The 20,991-nt window shown below is 43.3% G+C and overlaps 1 protein-coding gene across 1 annotated transcript in view; it reads right to left on the bottom strand.

Moving 5' to 3' along the window:
- Positions 1-328: 328 nt before the first annotated feature.
- TPCN2 (two pore segment channel 2) overlaps positions 329-20,991 on the bottom strand; it is a 61,734-nt gene continuing 41,071 nt past the window's right edge. Inside the window, exons 16-25 of the mRNA XM_088461486.1 lie at positions 20,848-20,976; positions 17,909-17,958; positions 17,029-17,128; positions 15,683-15,754; positions 14,704-14,777; positions 4,430-4,523; positions 4,265-4,347; positions 4,038-4,119; positions 3,466-3,557; positions 329-1,599 (exon numbers count right to left, since the gene is read on the bottom strand). Coding sequence (XP_088317612.1) covers positions 1,521-1,599; positions 3,466-3,557; positions 4,038-4,119; positions 4,265-4,347; positions 4,430-4,523; positions 14,704-14,777; positions 15,683-15,754; positions 17,029-17,128; positions 17,909-17,958; positions 20,848-20,976 — 855 coding nt within the window. The 3' untranslated portion in view covers positions 329-1,520. The remainder of the gene's footprint in view (positions 1,600-3,465; positions 3,558-4,037; positions 4,120-4,264; positions 4,348-4,429; positions 4,524-14,703; positions 14,778-15,682; positions 15,755-17,028; positions 17,129-17,908; positions 17,959-20,847; positions 20,977-20,991) is intronic.

Below are 20,991 nucleotides of genomic sequence, written 5' to 3' on the forward strand. Positions count from 1 at the left end.
ATCATAAAAGTGCTGTGTTGTCAGCTATCCCTTGGTGGAGTCTCTACTTCTGTTCTATGTATGCCCTGTTTTCCCCTCTGACTAGCACCGATGAACACTGAGGTTCCTTCCAAATGGTTCTGACAATGTAACGTAGCTAAGTAACTCTAGTCCATGATCAAATGCTGGAATCCTAGATTCTAATTATCTCCAATACTGAATATATATCTATATATAGTGAAATGTAGTAGTGGAGCTTCATTGCTACCAACTTGCACTTATTTAGAGATCACGCATAGAGTAACGCTTACAGAACAGATTACTTTGTTGAAAATATTTATTTTTCCCAAAAAAAAAAAAAATATGAAATTTTGCCACAATGACATCATATTGCAAAAGAGAACACGTAAGGCCTAAACTATCCCTTTGTGCAATAATTTATAATAATACAAAACACTTTTTATCACTAACTCTTTGGCTTCCATTTTAATCCCACCCTTAATTCTTAAAAAAAGTGCAGTTTATGCTTTAAAAATAAGCAAGAAAAAAAATAAAAAATAAAAATAAGCTGTTTATTAAAGTGCTTGTAAGGACAACGTGGCCTCTGCGAGTCTATTTCTCTGCGTTATTATGCGATAGACGGCAACAGAACTAAACACAGAGCATTATTAAGTCCTCCACTTAGTCACAAATATTAAATATTATAAATGCACTGCAATAAGTCATGTCACCATCAACTTAATATACAATCATTTTACAAAAGCTTCGTCCGTATAATGAACTAAAACTGAGCACTGTGCTCCTTTTTTATTTATTTTTTAATTATTATTTATTAAAAGAAGAGACCCAAATGTAAAACTCGTTTGCAAATTTTAGCCCTTGGAAGATACAGTATTAACTGTGTCCTCCGGGGAAATCAGGGCTCTAACATTTCGCAGAGCCATAAAGATTTGGCTGGACTTGAATCTTGATAAATGCCCTTAGGACTGTCACATACCAAATGGAATCCCATTATTACTGCGTCAGACAAATAATTTATTCAGATAGGAAAGTGATCTGGACTAATAAGACATTTTTAAAATGTCCTCAAAGTGTCATCATCTACACACAGGGCTGGCTGCCATTTTATGGGTGTGACTCCTGAGAAAATGGCATCTCTTTTCACCGGGCGACCAGGGATGGCAGCTCAGCAGCTTTGTGCCTCAGTAAAGTTTTACATTACCATGATAAACATATAAGCTAAACAGTAACCATCAGTCAACAATCGGGTATAAAATGGTCCAGAGGACAATGAATTTGTGGTAAAATCCGCAACTCTGAGGTAAAATAACAAAAAAAAAGTGCCCACATAATAAGCCCCTTTGGAGAATAACCCAACGTGCCTACATGCTGTACAGTGTAGCTATAACAATAGGACTAAGGCTGTCATTTTCACGTATATAAAAGCAGCACATTGTTTTGGCATGGCAGCTTAGTGATTAATTCCCGATCTCCCAGTTCTGATCCCCCCATGTTAAAATAGTCTCTACAAAAAGTGTGGGTCATCTGGAGAGATGGAGGTGAGGGTGGTGATGCAACCGGTCCAACAGTTCCTCATCTGTTGGTTCTTCCAAATCGTCCCTGTTGAGTAGAAACAATAAATATTTCGCAAATTATAAACATTTGCATTCTAGTTACGGTCTACTGTAATATTCTGCACATTTTAGCTTTGGCGTTGGAGCAACGCGTTTCAGACCATTTCTGCATTTTGGCTCTTCTAAACAATCCTACAATGCAAACCAGAAGCACTGAAATGGGCCTATTGGCTAAAGACAGTGACAGGCATCCATTTTGTTGGTTGAACCATAAGACATGAGAATAATGCAAGTCGATTTTACTAAGTGAATGGATAGGCTACATTGTTATTTGATCACCGATCCCTAATGAATTCATGTGCTATATATAATAATAATATATAGGTTTCTTGTGTATATTATATTAAAAAGTCTTTAACATTGGGGCTCTGTTTGATGGCTGCAAGTTTTACAAATGAATAGAGACTTTGGGGACGGTGGTTCCTTTCTTTCCCTTTCTGATGTGAAATTCACGTCCCGCAGCAGAATGACTTGGAGCTACTTACTACTATACAACAGGGACCATGCATGAAATTTCACTGCTGGGGAGCATCAGGGCCAGAATTAATATACATATAACCGGCCCCTTGCATAGTCAATACGCACCACACACTGGGTGTTTCCCGAACTCCACCAACATGTAGGGTATGAAGATGAAGGGACTAGTAGGACAGTGTTAGTTAAGCTAGGTACACACTGAAGGGCCGACATATCGGATCTTAGGTACACAATAGAACAAGGTAATGGACACAATGATACCTTGTTCCGTCCTTCATTCCCTGCAACAGGGCCGCTTGCGATATTGTCCGGTTGCAGGTGCAGCATGGTCGACCGGACGATGTCGCAAGCGTCCACAGGAGAGCGCCTATTGGCCGTACACACTGTGCTGTGCGGCCGATATGTCGTACCGATTAGTCCAGAAACGACATATCTTGCCGACATCGCTCCAGTGTGTACCCGGCTTTAGAAAAGCGCCATGCATTCATTAACCACATAGACCTGAGACATCTGCCGTATGCCGTGATATGAAATGTTTATTCATTATGACAAGTATGAAATAAATACCTATGATTATTAATAAAAATGTGAACACAGAAGGACAACGACTTTCCATTTCAGACGTATTATGAATGGCTACTTTACTTGGGGAGGAGTACACAGATATGATCACGTACACCCATCCTCATATCGCACCAAAAAGCCTGTTAATAGCCCCCAGACTTTGCACCTTGGCTGCGCCACAACACTAGGTACCTAGTACAAGTAAACTAAAAGTGTACGGAGACGGAAAATCGAGGAAAACTGAGGAAAAACTAAACAGCACGGGTCTCGTCGGGTGTCTCGCGCCATATGGCACAAAGAGGATGTTTGAGGACACAACTTTTTGTACTCTTATCTTACTGTGAAGACAGACTGGGTCCGATTCTGAGTAGGGAGCAAAGCCAGAACAGCAAGTGATTGTATCTGGAACAAATCGTGTTGCACTGCTGGGGGTGGAAATACACTGAATGTCTTTGCATGCCAGGTACGGGTGTGGTATGATTGGTCGACATGCATCAGATCTATACGGCTGATATGTCGACATGAAATGTCCCTGGTGGTCTAGTGGTGTCAAACTTTTACAGCTGCGGCTCCAGTGTCTTCTTCCAGGTCCTGGGAGTTCACATGCGGAGCATCGCTGCCAGCGACGCCTCAGCGGTGGCGTTCCGGTGAGTATTCTACCCCCCTATCCCACAAATCCTGGGCAGCACGGCAAAGTTACGTGCTTCTGCTTTACTCCCAACTCGGAATAGCTCCGTTGCCTGAGGCAGACTTTAGGCCCCCAATGAAAGAAACACACAAGACACGCCATTTTCATGCCAGGGCCCCTCACCTGAACATTAGTTGAACAGTCATGTGATAGTCCACTTGCTGGGCTGCGGAAAGCGAGTGCCGGCAACTGCGATCCCATTTGTGGATGAAATTCTAAAAAAAAAAATACATGTAATACAATGTTCTGTACACAAGCTCTGGCACGAGGCAGAGGAAGAGCTACAGTTCGGCCGGAAGACTGTCTGTTCCAAAAAAATGTAAGTATATGTATAAAAACTAATGCACAGATAACCGTGAAGAAAAGATAATACTAAGAAACTATCAGTGACTGTCATTAATTGTGACGGCCTACAGCAAAAATGAATTTAAACTAATACTCACAATCGTGTGCACAGTACACTAACAAAATGGCCGCCCCCCCCCACTTACTCCTAGACTAGCACCAAGGAATCGCTATTGCCCAGTGTGACAATTATACTGTGAAGAACGGTGTCGTATATGAGAAAAAAAAACACGTGAAGAGATGCCTTCATCTGTAGGATCTGTAGCCCCCTATTTATCATGGAAGTTGGGAGGTGGACAGCTGGCTGACAGGAGAACAGGCTATCTGCCCCTGTAGGAGCATTGGCTTACCTCAAGAATCAGTGCTACAAACAGATTCACCCAGAGCACAGAAGAGACCAGCCACCACGCCACAAAGTACAACTTTGACCATCTAAAAAAATATACACAAATATATATATAAAAAATATATTATATTTTGAGTGTCATTTTCTGTTTTTGGATAAATAAATGCAAAAAAAATAAATAAAAAAAAATAAAAATAAAGTAATATTCTATATGTTGTAAGCAGCACTCACGGATTTGTGTATCTGGAGAAGGCATCCAGGAAGACTTGCCAGTTATTCACCACCATCACATCCCATAAGGTTACCAGGGCGGCCTGAGGTACGAGGGAAGGAACACGTCAGGTACTTAGCACCAAGCCATAGTTACTGCACCAGCACGGTGGGCAAAGGACTTACCGCAAAGTCATCAAAGTTGTTTGGCCAATATTCCAGTTGCTCGAAGGTTCCGCACTGTAGAGTCTCATTACTCGAGCTCTTGTTGCTCGGAACACTAAACACATAGGTGGGAAATTGACAGGTTACATTTTGTTTTCTATATGTAATATCACCAATAAAAACAATATACTCTAAATCGCTGTGTTGTCACCATATTAAGGCCAATAATAAAACATATCAAGGAATCAAAGCTTTTCATAGATCAATGCTGTAATCTAAGGAATGCTAAAGACTATTCAGCTGCACATAAATATACACAAGTATTCAGCAACACATTACCCACGGATCACCAAGTGCTACAACAGAGGGGAAAAGGGTAAAGAATTGCTGCTACCAGACGATACCGCATCTCACACAGATACTGCATCACAGAACAGACACTGTGAAGAGCACTGCTAAACCAAGGGGAGGAAATACCAGGGACCGTTGTCAGGAAAACATGGCTCATTTTTTAAAATGTAATTATTTGCATTGTATTTGTAAATATTTAATTAAGTAAATATTGTGAGGTATGATGCTCAAAATGACCAAAAAAAACCCCTATCCAAAAAACACCCACCCAGTTTGGATAATAGATCCCATATGCACCACCCCAAGAAGCGTATATAGATCATGAGAAAATTATGATCACAAAGCCAGTTACAGATGTATCCTCATACATCTAGTCTCCTTGCGTGTTAAACAGCTCTTCTATTCGCGCCATTCCGTAGTGTGACTCAGTAGCGCAGAGTCTTTTTGGGCAACTTTTTTTTTTCATGCCTATACTGCGGGTGTATCTGCATGCAAAATGCTACGTTACAGTGTCACAGCCGCGGACACTGTAACGTAGCATTACGCATGCAGATACACCCGCAGTCACACACAGTATATAGGCGTGCCGCATAGCCTATTAATCAGCAGAAGCTGCTTGTGTGACCTGTTCACATCGCTGTGCGAATACGATGCATTTTAAAGGGAAAAAGTAAAAAAAAAAAAGATGCCTAGCAGCGCCAAGTAACACGGCGCTAGCGCGACGTATAACGCAACTTGTAGTGCACGGAGGATAGATGTGTGTTGACACATTTGTGCTGATCTTGTCCAGGAAATTCATGTTACTGCTGGCGGTAATTATTAATTACTCGCACACATCTATACTTTACACTGCACTGTCACTCTTTTTCCATTTTCGTGTGATGCCCTGGGGGGGTCCTGGGCTGGACGTTTTTTGGGGTGCTCTGTGTCCCGGACGTGAATCCCTTAGTGTTAGGGACTGCTAGTGACAGAGAAGCCGTGACGTGGCCTAGCAGCTTCCCATGTATTTGCAAATGCATGCAACCAATATCTCTGAAGTTCTATTACCATATTGTGTTCATATAGTTGCTAGTATGGTTCAGTGTGCTGAAGAACAATAGGGGGTTGAAACCCTCTCCTTTTTCTACTTGGTATGACCCCTCCCTTTTATGCACCTGAAAAAGTACTACCAGATTGATTGAGCAGCTGCCATTTTTTTGTTTGTGGTAACTAGTAACTATACAGCCAGGCCAGAGACACACAGGTTTTGTCTATTTTCTCCATCTAGTACAATTTATGTTTTTTTCTGGCAATACTAGCATAACAAGGGCATATGGGAAACATTTATTGGGAACGGTGTGTTTTTCTTGACTATTAAGAACTGTTGTAGAACTACATGTCCAAGCGAGCCCTGGCATTTGTAGTTCTACAATGGCTGGCATGCCTGCATTGTCAATGTCTGTTTGGACTTGCTGAGACTTGTAGTCCCAGTTCTATTCAGCATGGAGCTGGTTTGCCCTTACTGGGGAGGGGCCATGTTTCGGGTCTTCCTGTTATAATATGACCAGTCCATCCTGGCATAGCCTGTGATGGTAGAAGCTTTTGTAGAAGTATCCCAATTTGTCACCATGCATTAGCGGTAACAAGCCCAGGCTATAGCACTGGTGATAGTTCCTTATTTTAGGTGGAAGGTTGGGATAAGACTTCTTGTCAAATTTAGTTCAGGTTATAGTTTATTTACATAGAGTCACCATATTATGCAGGGGTGTATGGAGAATATTAAACATTAGTCCCGAGGGGCGTGGCCAAGCTGGGCATGGAGTAGCAAGCAGGTCTGCATGCTCTCCACCCCGAATATCAATTTTGGACATCCTGAGGCCAGCCACTGAGGTTGGGTGGCTACTTACCCTCTCTGGAGTGGCTGGTGTATGTACTGCAGTGATTTCCTGCTAATTTGGGGGATCAGCTGCTGAGATATAGCTGCTGGCTTCTGGGTGGTCTAATGCATCCTGTCCCTGGCGTCTTGCGTGGAAGTCTTGCAGTGCTGTCTTTTGGATCCTGATTTTCTATGGTCTCCTCTCCTCGGCTTGTGGTGGTTCTGGCGCTCTCCTGTCCGGCGGATTCTACAGCTCCTGCTTCCTCTCGGTGAGGGTGCCTGCGCGGTTGTCTCCTGTTCCCGCGGCTCTTCTGGACGCCATCTTGCTTCCTTGTGGGTGAACGCCATTAGAACTCCTGGCCTCCCTGGATCCTCTTGTGACTCGCTGCTCCATTCCTTGGACTCAGGTACTTGGGGTACTACTCCTGGGCGATATTGTATCCTGGACCTTGTGCAATTCAACTTGTGCTTGCCTGTCGGAGTCCTTAATTTGCTTGTTACTGAACTTGCACCATTTATTATGATTCCTCTGGTATACACTAGCCTGTCTGACTGATCTCTCCTGTATTCTTATCACCACGGTGTCAGGAGAGTGCCTCTAGCACACTTGATTGCTATATCCATAATAAGTTTAACGCGGACCCTCCGGGATTACCTGGGCAATCTACCTTGTCCACGGTTGCTGTGACCATGGCTACTAACTTGGAGGTCTCGCTGCAACAAATTTTGGAGGCTGTGGGTACATAAGAAAAACGAGTTACTGATATGCTGGACAAGATGCAGGGGGAGGTGTCTTTATTATCACAAGATTTGTGCCAGGTGGCAGAGCATTTTGGGGATGAGGAATCCAGTATCTGTACTCTGGGAGATACCCAATCCCTGATGCCGGTCCAGTTTGACAACTTAGTGACTCAAATAGTCACAGTGCAGAGTCAATTGCCTTATATCGGTGGCCGGTTGATTGGAAATATTGTGCATTTCGTTGAGCGCCAAAAAACAAAAAAAGAGGACGTTGACTCCTGAGGCCTTTTTTGAACACTGGCCAATCGATACCTATGGAAGAAATGCATCCAGTGCACATTCTGTGATTACATATGCCCACAAGGTGCCTGTCTGCTCTCCTGAGGGTCCCTCCCAAATGAACACTGCGAAATTGCTTCACTACCAGGTCAGAGATGCCCCTTTCCGACTGATTTATCCTAAGGGCCCCATTGAGAGACACAACCACAGCATTTTCATACTTCCTGATTAGACTTATGTGGTCTGAAAGGGTCGTGTGCACTTCATTCCTATAAAGTGGCGTCTGGGAGCTTTATACTGGGACCGATGATGGCTGGACGGCTTTATCTATCATCTAGCCAGGCTTAACTGTGACTAGACCGCAGCGAGCCAAGTCGTAAATAGTTGAACACCTGATGGTTTTCTTCTTCTTCTGTTTATTTTTTTCCTAATAACGTGTTAATGCCTTGCACATTGATAGTAAGAAAAAAGAAAGGGGCAATGCAGCAATACTACCGTATGTAATATACCTTTACTATGTGTAATGTGGATATTGCTTCAAATATGCTTGTGGGCCCAGAAATTGAAAAAAAACATAGCAATGTGTAATTTCTATATGCTTGTTTTTAGGGTTATCTTATATTCTAGACATCTATGCCATTTATGTTATTCTAGATGCGATGCCCTTGTACTAGTTTGACCATTTATTTTGTGTGACGCTGCTTTGCCTTGTGGTGGCTGGGAAGCTAACCGATTTGTATTATCCCGCTTTTTATTGACCTATTTTATGGGTCATTTTTTCCCCCCACTGTGTATTTGTATTTTTTTTTCTTTATTTAATTTGTGTTTGAATGTGTGTGTGTTGTTTTTTTTTATAGTTTTCCTTTAGTTCTATTTAGTTATTTATATGTATGTGTTTTTGTTTGTTAGAGGGGGGATTAAGGAGGGGATTTGCCATGGTAGAGGAGAGAGGTTGGCTGTTTAGGGATTGTAAGGTATGCCACCGTTGGGTATAGGTATACAGGGTGGCGGGTGGGTTTAGTTTGGTTGTTTTGTATGTTTTTCTCTAAATTTGGTTTATTTCATTTTTTTGTTTATGGTACAGCATTTATACTGGGTGTATTAGGTTTTAGGGTGTTATTTGTAGTTTACCCTGAGGCTGCATGTTTGTCTCAAATATAGTTTCCCTCTTGGGGTGGGTAATTAGCCCTTTCCCACATGTTCCCAGAGTTACTTTGGGGTATAAATTCTTGTTCTGATGTGATCCTCCTGTGTGCTACTAGTATTTTTGGATGTATCCTGGACCCAGGTAGAGTGGCATGGGCTAGAATGAACCCTCGCCTTATTACTTGTAATTCTCTGCTTTGTTAGTGCCACAGGTGATGGGTGTTTGCACACTTTTTTCAAATACATTTTTTCTACCTCATATTATTGGATTCATTCCTGGTATGTTGTTATTTTTGGCTAAATGCATGTTGGTCTCGGTATTAGCCATGAGATCGCCCAACATTGGGTAGCATATCCTTGCAATGTATGTTGACAACATCACTGTTTATTGCTATTCTAATATTTTTGTTTTTCTATATTATGTGATTCTATACTGTTGTAAGTGCTGTACCTTTTTATCATTTTGTATGTATGTGTTGTGTGTAAAAATTTGAAAATTCAATATATAACACTCAATTTAAAAAAATTAGTCCCAACCCCATTGGAGTCTACAGTTTGAAATCCCTCACACACATTGGGAAAAGGGAGCATCCAGAACATACTAACTCTACACAGATAGTATCCACGATGGACTGGACCCATGACCCAAGTGCTGTGAGGCAGTACTGCTATCCACAATGCTTTCATATATATATACATACACTAAGTATAAGCAGTAATTATTATTATGATCATTTATGTATATGGTGCCACAAGTGTTCCGCAGCGCCTTATACAGTACATAAACAAAAAAGTGACTTACAGTACAATACAATGCAGGACAAGGACATAGATAATATACATTGATACATTGGTGACCATAACACCCAAATAAGCAACCAAGTGTTAGGTGACGTAGTATGGAGTAAGAAGTAGATGAAAATGAAGGAGAAGCACCAGAGGGTAGAGGGGAGGGCAGACAAACAGGTGAGACACAGATGGGGTAGGCAGGGAGGAAGGAACATGTAGCAGCAAGTTAAGATGAGAGCTGGATGGCTTTGATGAAGTAGTTGGTCTTGAGAGCCCGTTTGAAGGATTGTAGAGAGGTAGAGAGTCTGATGGGGAGAAGGAGAGAGTTCCAAAGGTGCGGAGCAGCACGGGCAAAATTTTGGAAGCGGTAGTGGGAGGAAGTAATCCGTTGGCATGAGAGGCGGCATGCATTTGCAGGAGAGTGAAGGGAGATTAGGTCAGAGATGTAAATGGGAGAGGATTGGGTGAGGGTTTTGTAATAGCCCGTTTAGACCGACTTAAAAATCCCGGTTTGATGCACGTGAATGCGCATCAACCCGGGATTTTTGTCGGTGTAAACGGATCAACCCGGGTCCAGTGACCCAGGGATCTGACCCAGCTGGATTGCAGGGTTGAGCACGGGTCATTCCTGTGTCATCCTGCAGTGTAAACGGCGCGACCCAGGTCACGATGACCCGGGTCGCGCCGCATGCTGCCCGATTGGCCAGCTTCAGTGGCGCTTGGAGAGGACATCACCAAGCATCCACTGCAGGGCCGACCAGAACGGAGCAGCGCACCCCAAACGCCCTCCGTGCCTCCGAACCGCTTCAGAGTAAGGTAAGGGGGTCGCGGAGGTGGAGGGAGGGTAAGAAGTGCTGCTCACCTGCGCCGGAGAGCACTGCTCACCTGACCCGGCTCCAGCATGAACGGTGCTGACCCGGGCTATGCCGCAGTGTAAAAGGGGGTCTGTCCTGGGTCTGATCCGGGTTGGAAACATGTTCCAAATCCTAGGTCAGACCCGGGACTTTAGTGTAAAAGGGGTATAAGAGTGTGAGAAGCTTGAATTGGGTTCTAAAGGGGAAGGGGAGCCAGTGGAGGGCTTGTAGTAGGGGGGGAAGGCAGATGTAGAGCGTTTGGAGAGAAAGATGAGTTGAGTGGAAGCATTGAGGACAGACTGGAGAGGGGAGAGAAGGGAGTTTGGGAGGCCAGGTAGGAGGAGGTTACAGTTGTGCAATCTGGAGATGACCAGTGAGTGTATGAGGGTTAGTAGCCTCCTGGGTGAGATAGGGTCTGATCCTGAAAATATTTTTGAGATGGAAACAACAGGACTGTGAAAGGTTCTGGATATGTGGCTTGAAGGAGAGGGAAGGGTCCAGGATAACTCCAAGACAGCGCACTTTGGGGCTAGAAGAGATCGTTGTGTCATCAATTGATAAAGAAATAGTGGGAAGTGAAGTTATGTGGGAGGGTGGGATAATAATCAGCTCAGTCTTAGACATACAGTATTAAGTTTAAGAAATCGCTGGGACATCCAGGAAGAGATAGCAGAGAGACAGACGGAGATACGAGTGAGGAAAAAGGGGGAGAGGATGGGGGTGGAAAGGTAGATGTGCGTATCAGCAGCAAAGAGATGATAATGGAGGTCAAAAGAGCTGATGAGTTCACCTAGAGAGGACGTATAGAGGGAGAATAGGAGAGGTCCAAGAAGAGAACCTTGGGGAACACCTACTGTAAGATGATGTGGGGGAGGTGTCATGAGAGGAGGATCGGTCAGAGAGGTAGGAGGACAGCCAGGAGAGGGCAGTTTGACGTAGACCAAGGGAGTGAAGGATTTGCAGCACGAGAGGGTGGTCCACAGTGTCGAAAGCAGCTGAGAGGTCAAGGAGAATGAGCAGAGAGTAGTGGCCCTTGGATTTGGCAGCAAGGTCGTCATTGCTGACTTTCATTAGGGCAGTTTCAGTGGAGTGGAGAGAACGGAAGCCAGACTGAAAAGGGTCAAGGAGGGAGTGGGAGGAAAGAAACAACAAGATATCCCCACAGGGTAATCTATGTGCACCCCTAAACACACACACACACACACACAAACACACACAAATTTAAATTAGGCCAACAGACCTAACAGTGAAGCACATTAGTAATAGGCTTATAGTCTTCATTCTAGCACCCTGCACCTGTCACAACCCGTGTAGTTCCTCTCTCCTGCCAGGAGTGTGGTTCTCTGCTCTGGTGCTTCTAGCACACTCAGCTGATGCAACAAACTGTTGAGATTAAGCAGTGTGATTAAACTGTTGAGATATAAGCACCAGAGCAGAGAGCGACACACCAGGCAGGAAAGAAGAACTGCACGGGTATAACAGGTGCAGGGTACTAGAGTGAGCACTAGGCTTACACACAACACGGAACCTGGTGTATGAATTCACATATTTCATATCCTTTGCACAGTCAGCCTCGGGATGGCAAATAACAGAGGGTGCCCCGATTAGAACGAGCATACCCAGAAGTTAATTTCCAATAAGAAAATGTGGCTAAAGCACCAAACATATATAATATTGTATCATAATTAACTAAATATTGCAATTTAATATACAGTCAGGTCCATAAATATTGGGACATTGACAGAATTTTCAGATTTTGGCCTCTATTCACCACCACAATGGTTTTGAAATGAAACAAACAAAATGTGCTTTAACTGCAGACTTTCAGATTTAATTTGAGGGTAATTACATCCAAATCGGGTGAACGGTGTAGAAATTACAACAGTTTCAATATGTGCCTTCCACTTTTTAAGGGGCCAAAAGTAATGGGACTATCAACTCAAAAGCTATTTCATGGACAGGTGTGGGCTATTCCCTCGTTATTTCATTATCAATTAAGCAGGGAAAAGGTCTGGAGTTGATTCTAGGTGTGACATTTGCATTTGGAAGCAGTTGCTGTCGACTCTCAATATGAGATCCAAAGAGCTGTCACTATCAGTGAAGCAAGCCATCATTAGGCTGAAAAATCAAAACAAACCCATCAGACAGATAGCATAAACATTAGGTGTGGCCAAATCAACTGTTTGGAACATTCTTAAAAAGAAAGAACACACCGGAGAGTTCAGCAACACCAAAAGACCCGGAAGACCATGGAAAACAACTGTGGTGGATGACAAAATAATTATTTATCTGGTGAAGAAAAACCATTGGTGAGCCACAAAAACAGGAAGACCAGATTAGAGTTTGCCAAACAACATCTAAAAAAGCCATTACAGTTATGGAACAACATCCTATGGACAGATGAGACAAAGATCAACTTGTACCAGAGTGATGGGAAGAGAAGAGAAGGAAAGGAACTGCTCATGATCCAAAACATACCACCTCATCAGTGAAGCATGGTGGTGGTAGGTCACATGAGTGGGATTTGTGGCTGTGCGCCAAATGCAGGAGCCTGAAAATGACGGCGTTCTCTCACTGCCAGGCTGGTGCGCACATGAAAAACATCCTATTTATCCGGTTTGGTTAATTTTGCAGGTCCCCCTGTACAGGCCCTTGTGCATGGAGGACACACGCACAGCAAGTGAGAAGATGAGAAGTTATTGCCACTCTAGCAGACTGTACATGTGAGGCGGAGCAAGGCGACATGGACAGCCCATATAGCTCAAGTGTAATATGTCTGTTATAGCAGGGCAGAAACTAGGTTTGCCAGCCGGGGCAAGGCCATAGTTTGGCACCCACCAAAAAAATACAACAGAGTACGAAAAGGGTGTGTGGTTTTGTGACACAGTAATGCCCCTTACAACACATTATGCAACACAGTAATGCCCCTTATTCATTAAGCAACAATAATGCCCCTTTATTCAGTAAGCCACAGTAATGCCCTTTATACATTTATGCCACAGTAATGCTCCTTATACATTATGCCACAGTAATGCTCCATATTCATTATGCCACAGTAATGCCCCATATTCATTCTGGCACAGTAATGCCCCATATTCATTCTGGCACAGTAATGCCCCATATTCATTCTGGCACAGTAATGCCCCATATTCATTATGGCACAGTAATGACCCATATTCATTATGGCACAGTAATGACCCATACTCATTATGGCACAGTAATGACCCATACACATTATGGCACAGTAATGACCCATACACATTATGGCACAGTAATGACCCATACACATTATGGCACAGTAATGACCCATACACATTATGGCACAGTAATGACCCATACACATTATGGCACAGTAATGACCCATACACATTATGGCACAGTAATGCCCCATACACACTATGGCACAGTAATGCCCCATACACACTATGGCACAGTAATGCCCCATACACACTATGGCGCAGTAAAGCCTCTTTTACATTATGCCATAGTAAGGCCCCTTACACATTCTGCCACAGTAAGGCTCCTTACACATTATGCCACCTTAAGGCCTCTTTTACATTAAGCCACAGTAAGGCCACATCTCCCTTCTCTTACCTGCCACGGCTGTGCGGTGGGTGAGCTCGGGGTAGCATGGGACGGGGCTGCCACACGCTGGGGAACTGTCAGTACTGCCGTCGTTGTAATGTGGTGCCGCTCGTGAACCAATTGGAGCTCACGGAGCGGCAGCCAATCAGCAGAGGTCCACGAGTACTGATTGGCTTGCAACCGGCACCACATTAGACTGACGGTGTCTCTGCACCTCTCAAGGCCGGGATGCGGATCCAAACCCACAAGAGGAGCAACCTATCCTCCCGGCACAGCCGCTCCCCGGCACCCGGGTCACGTGCCTGGTTATAGGCATTCTCAGGAGAGGGGTCTGCACATATATCAAGTCAAGGGGCTTAAGGACCTGGCTCAGATTTTGCAGCAAGGCTCAGAGCATGAGTGAGAATAATGATAAAAGCAGATGAAAATACATTGCAAGACCTGCAACTTGTCTGCTCTTCAATAATTATAACCAATAATACAAGAACACCCCCCAAATAATCATCTGTATAAATGAGATAAAAGGAGGATGTTCAGAAATTAAATTCATGTACAATGAAATGGTAAATCCATGTATGAAATATAGAAACCTGTCAGATAACTGTATCATGTATTTAAAGCAGAGACACAGACATATTAGCTCTCATTGTTAGTACATGTAATATTATAAGGTGCCAGTCCTAGTATTCACCTACCTGGCATTCCTGGGATTAGGAATAGCATCTTTGAATAGGTCAATACCAATTATAGCGAATACATAGTAGACCACCTAAACAAAGAAACATACATTATACCCAATATTTGGCAGTTACCTGGTAAATTACTTCCCATTGTGCAAAAAAAAAAAAAAAGGCAGCATTGTTTTCAAAGTACAATAGAAACATGGTAATTACTGGTGACTGAGCGGGTCCTACATGCATGTAATGGTTCGGCCAGGAAACCCTCTTTCCTATTTTAGAAAGTCACAGTCGCACCTCCGTGAGCCTCATTAGCATGAATGGTAAATTCACAGGAGAAGTGGCTTGGACAACCCAATCCAAGACCAACAAAAGCAGTGAAGGTATTCTCCTGTCCGGACCACTGGTAGCAGCTGGGACCCTCCAGATCCACCAATCGTCAGCAACAAAATCGGGGTCACCTCATTTCTCCCATAACTACATTTTGTGGAATCGATTTTAAGGGCCTTTTGTAATAACCTGCAAAATGCAGGCAAGGGGGCGATTTGGGCTAATTAAAAAGGCAATAATTTAAAAGGCAAAACCTGTCTGGTTTTGCCTTTTAAATAATTGTCCCTTTAAAAAAATACAGGCTCTCTCACTGGAATGTCGTCCATAAGTCCCTATGTAGAAGTGCCTTCCGCCCCAGGTGTACTCTATATATAGGCTACACTGTGCATAATTGGGAAACAATCAAGTCTAATTCAGACCATCCTTATGTGCTGCACATTAGCTCTAGTGTTTACAGGTTACATTTAGAGCTATTGATTATTTAAAAAAAAATAAAAAACCCTCAAACTACTGCATACCCTAAGCTGTAAACACAAGTGTTATTACTATAATAAGATAAGCTGCATTCCATTTGGGGTAACAATGATTCCATCTGTATGGGAATAAAAATAAACAATATTCTCTTATGTGACCAGGAAATGTATATATACAGTAACATGAACTTTACCACAAGGATTCCAGCAAATGCCCGTAAATTCTTCACTAAGTCCAGCACAGTGCCCGCCACTAGTGCCATCACCTACAGCAAGTGCAGGATAAGAATATATTATATTACAGATGAGACATTGCAGAACACTGATACATTGTTTCAGGGTTTACATTACAGCAATTGCAGGACACTGATACATTGTTTCAGGGTGTACATTACAGCAATTGCAGGACACTGATACATTGTCTCCAGGGTGTACATTACAGCAATTGCAGGACACCAATACAATGCATCAGTGTCCTGCAGTTGCTGTAATGTACACCCTGGAGACAATGTATCGTTGTTGTGCAATTGCTGTAATGTACACTCTGATACAATGTATTGGTGTCCTGCAGTGGTTGTAATGTACACCCTGGAGACATTGTTTCGGGGTGTACATTACAGCAACTTCAGGACACCAATACATTGTCTCCAGGATGTACATTACATCAACTGCAGGACACTGATGCATTGTTTCAGGGTGTACATTACAGCAATTGCACAACAACGATTCATTGTCTCCAGGGTGTACATTACAGCAATTGCAGGACACCAATACATTGTCTCACCAAATCCTCTCCCGCATACATTTCTGACCTTCTCTCCCTTCACACTCCCGCCCGCCCACTTCGCTCAACTAATGCATGCCTCCTCTCTTGCCAACTGATTACTTCCTCCCACTCCCGCATCCGAGATTTTGCCCGTGCTGCTCCCTACCTTTGGAATGCTCTCCCTCTCCCCATCAGACTCTCCACCTCTCTACAAATCTTCAAACGGGCTCTCAAGACCCACTACTTCATCAAGGCCTTCCAGCTCTCATCCTAACCCACCTCATGCTCTTTCCTCCCTATCTTCCCCTTCTGTGTCACGCTTGTCTGTCTGCCCCTCCCCTTTAGAATGTAAGCTCTCACGAGCAGGGACCTCTTCCCTCATGTGCTTCTCTTTACATTTTCTTCTACTCTCTACTCCCCATAGGGCACCTAACATGTGACTGCCAACTCCCGGCAGCTTATTGTGAGTGCTTTAATCACTATTTCAGCAATGTATATAAGTCGTGTCCTTGTCCTGCACTGTAATGTACTGTAAGTTACTTGTTTCTTGTTCACCTATTAGTTCTATGTACTATGTAAGGCGCTGCGGAACACTTGTGGTGCCATATAAATAAAGGATAATAATAATAATAATAATAATAATAATAATAAAGATTGAAGGAACACCAATACATTGTTTCAGGGTGTATAATACAGATTGAAGGACACAAACATTGCTGCAGGCTGTACATTACAAACTATAAAACAACAACTAATCTCACCAGTCTTACACACCTTCATATTAGGGATAATTCTCAGAAATCTGAACACAATGAACATGTTGACAAGTCGGACCATCTCCCAGAGTGACAGCAGCCCCTGCATGTCTGGTTTCCTGTAATATATAGAGAAGACAATCTCAATGACAGAAATAAGTCCACGACATTATAATGAATATAAATACACACACCCAATATATAGTTCCTTCTTTCTGCTACAGCATTCAGTTCAGGGTTCCAAGATTTCTAACCAGTTTGGTATCCAGTCCCATTAACTGCATGTACTGTTCCCAGTGAGCTGCCAAACTCATTGCCTACTTGAGCAAGCTCATTATCACTGTACTGTAGCTTATTTGCATACTCCACAAAATTGCAATGGCCGGCAGTGGGTTAAAGCCCCATTCAAATATAAATTACCCCACTCTACCGATACCGGTACTGACCAGCGGCATCCCGACAGCCGAGATTTCAAACAGAGGAATTCTCCTTACTTATAGAGACTCGGGTGTTCGAAATTCTTTGTGCCACGATATCAGCCTACAGTACTGTAAGTGTGTCACAAAAATATTTGGTTGAAATAGAAAATGGCCCTAAGTTCTGGAACAATATGTGAATTAGGTTTAATTGAAACTGAAAGGAAGTTATTAATATTTACCTTAGCAATTATACTTTTACTTAATGTTTCATCAAATAAAACAAACCACCAGACAGACAGACACAAATCGGTTTGTTTATTTTATTAAAGGTTTGTCTCTTGTTTATTTTATTAAAGGTTTGTCTCTTGTTTGTTTTGCTTTTTTATATTGAAGTAACGGTTTCCTTATTTGGCGCTAAGGACACTGGTGGCGCCATGTTAAGTAGAGCATAATAAATAATAACTCTTCATGAGGACATACCAGCCGGGATGGGGGAAACTGTACTGTATGAAGGTGGCGATTTCCAAGACCTACAAAAGAACATTATTTATCTATTAACATTAGCTATAATCGGTTCAAACACTGGTACACAATATATATTAACAGCTATTTATATAGCACACATATAGCGCTTTACAGAGAGCATCTCAGTCAATCTATACTTCAATACCTGGAGGAGACCCACGCAAACACAGGGAGAACATGTAAACTCCACACAAAAGGGACCATGGTCGAGAATTGAAGTCATGGCCTCAGTACTGTGAGGCAGCAATGCTACCCACTGTGACATCTGTGCTACCCCGATATAACCGATTATACATTTCTAAAACATCTGCTTTAAATCAGAAAAGCAAAACAATTGTGTCAAATGTGCGACTACAGAGGATCACACTGGGGGTCTGTGCATTTATATATAATAATCATGGATAGCCTGTCCTGAGATCATCGTGCACAGGGGGAGCCAAAGCGGAACCCTAAAACTGATTTGCTGCACAAGGTCTCACACCTCTGGGGACAGAGTGGAGGGGCGAGCGACGCTGTTCTCTTTACTTACCCCTCTTTTCTCTTTTAGGACTTTAGTTAATGGGTTTTATTTTTTATTTACTAACACAGGACAATAACACAAATATACATTTTTCTCATGCCCCTCAGCATTTGTAACTTGGTCAGTTACCGTAGTAAAGTATTGTTGCTAAAAAAACAAAACCCTCGATTACTATCAAGTCTACCCTCTCTAATTGATGTAGTTAGTACCTGCGGCCCCAAGTTCCTTCTCTTTCCCTTTTTCCTCTCTTTCTTTTTCCCTTTCTCTTTTTTTCTACCATATTTTAATTTTATTTATTGTTATCTAGGTTTCCTTATCTCGCATAATTGGGTTTTCTTTTCGCATTAGAATCCAGTTTTTGTCATTCCGCTAACTGATTTCCATGTGGGATGGTGCTGGATACTCTCACGCACTTCCCAAAAGTTCTAGATAACCTAAAATCCACAGCAATTTTTCTTTTGACGGTTAGATTTTATTCCGGAACTGTAATACAGCTTTGACGATTGTTGTATACATTTGATTTAAGGGCCCCACACACGGAACGATATAGCGACCGATCCGACAGACTGGAACGATATCGCCGCTATATAGTTCCGAGTGTGGGTACGATATCGTCCGGTGCGCCCTCCCTTGAGGTCGTCCATCACTCCTCCAGATCTTTCGTGCTGCACAAGAGATCTGGAGAAGCGATGTACAATCTCATGTAGCGCTATGCAGGGGGAAGGGGGCGAGGTGCCGGCATATCGGGTGGCAGGGCACCGGATCGTTCCGTGTGTGGGGACCCTCAGCTTGGAAGCCTCAGCTTTGTGTATCTGTATGCGTCAAGAGTCTGTATACAAAGCTCAAAGGAACTTGGCATGGAGAAAAGCTGTGGCCGCTGCATCGTAGTACTTCATTGTCGCCTATCAAATTAATCAGTACAGCCTCGTGCAGCGGTCTACCGCAACAGTCTGCTACGGAGGCGCATTTTCAGGCGAAAGGATGCAAAAAAGATGCTCGGCGCAATTTAGACGGGACCTAGTGTACAAGGACACCTCCTGTACTATGAATTCACTCAGGTTCCTTTAGATCTAATTTCCTATATACCCATGGTACAGAAGATTATTCTTCAGTGATTAATATTTTATATTCTTGCATTTACATTTTTTGATCTTTTATTATTAGTTTTTATATTTGTGTCTCTAATTAAATATATAGGGTCAGACTTAATTAGCCGTGAACCCATCTACCCGCAATCAGATGTTTAAAGATTTCATATACAGAGTGGGCCAAAAGGAACAGTCGGGTTTCAAGACCAGAAGAAGATTTGAATTAAAATCCAAAAGCGTTCTTCAGGTCCGGAAACGGAGACACCGCACTGAAGAGATTGTTCCAAGGCAAAATGTTTCATTTATGTGGAGACCAGTGGTGAAAAAAAAAAAAACCCCGGCTGGGAGCAGATGAAGGCCTAAAATGTATCCTCTGTTATGCCTCCCACCCAGGTGCCTGGGTTGGAATCGAACCAACAGCCGGGCCAGCACCATCGGATAGGTTGCCTGGGATTTGGAAGCTTTGTGTGGAGCCACCCATGCCTGTCTGCCTTGCTGCAGCCCTCTATAGGGAGCCGATTACTGGCCCCCGAAGGACCGTCCCATCGCCTTCCCGTATGAACAAAAGGAATGAAAACGTGCTCCCCCGGTTTTAAATGGACCTGATAGTCCTTTTCTTCCTATTACCCCAATTGGTAATGTTCACCAATTCAGGATTCTTCTTAAGCTGGGGACACACCAGACGATGGTGCGACCCGGCGATGCGATGTAACAAAACATTCTGCGCACTGCACAATCCGGTGTACGGCGGTTCATTGCATTGTCCCATCTACCGTGCAGAACAGCAGATGGGACATCGGGGTGAACGACTGATCGGGGCGTACACACTATACGATGTGTACGATATATCGTTTTGATTCACATCAGAACAATCGATATAGAGCGTATAGTGTACCCAGCTTTATATTCAGCATCTGCACAAGGCAATTTGGAGCAGCAAGTGTATCAGCCCCAAAAAATTTGCAATAGTTCCTCCCTCCAGGCTGAGCCCAGACATAGCTACTGATGGAAAGGAAGGACAGAAAGCAGGCATCACAATCCAGGGGGATGTGAATCCGCAAAGACACAGGCCAGAGGCAGTAAAACCCAGCAGACCTAAACACCTCCCCAATACCAGTGCTCCGGAATACCCCCCAGGAGGTATTCCTTGGTGACAGCAGTTATACTTCATGATCATCTTCTCCATGTCTCTTATTGGCTACCCAAGGGGAAAAAAACAGCCAAACAAAAACACAAAACCCCACAAAAACAAACAAACAACGATTAAGAGTCAGCAAGTGCCCTACCAGCAGGACGATTGTGAGGAATCCATCAAAAATGTTGCCAGTGTATGAGATGTAGCTCTTAAAACCCAGGGAGAAGACTTTCAGTGACATTTCAAGGACGTAGTACAGGATGAAGAAGCAGTTGATGGCCTGTGGTAAATATAA

This window comes from Taudactylus pleione, unplaced genomic scaffold (assembly GCF_031769625.1).
Source record: "Taudactylus pleione unplaced genomic scaffold, aTauple2 ptg001060l, whole genome shotgun sequence".
NCBI lineage: Eukaryota > Metazoa > Chordata > Amphibia > Anura > Myobatrachidae > Taudactylus > Taudactylus pleione.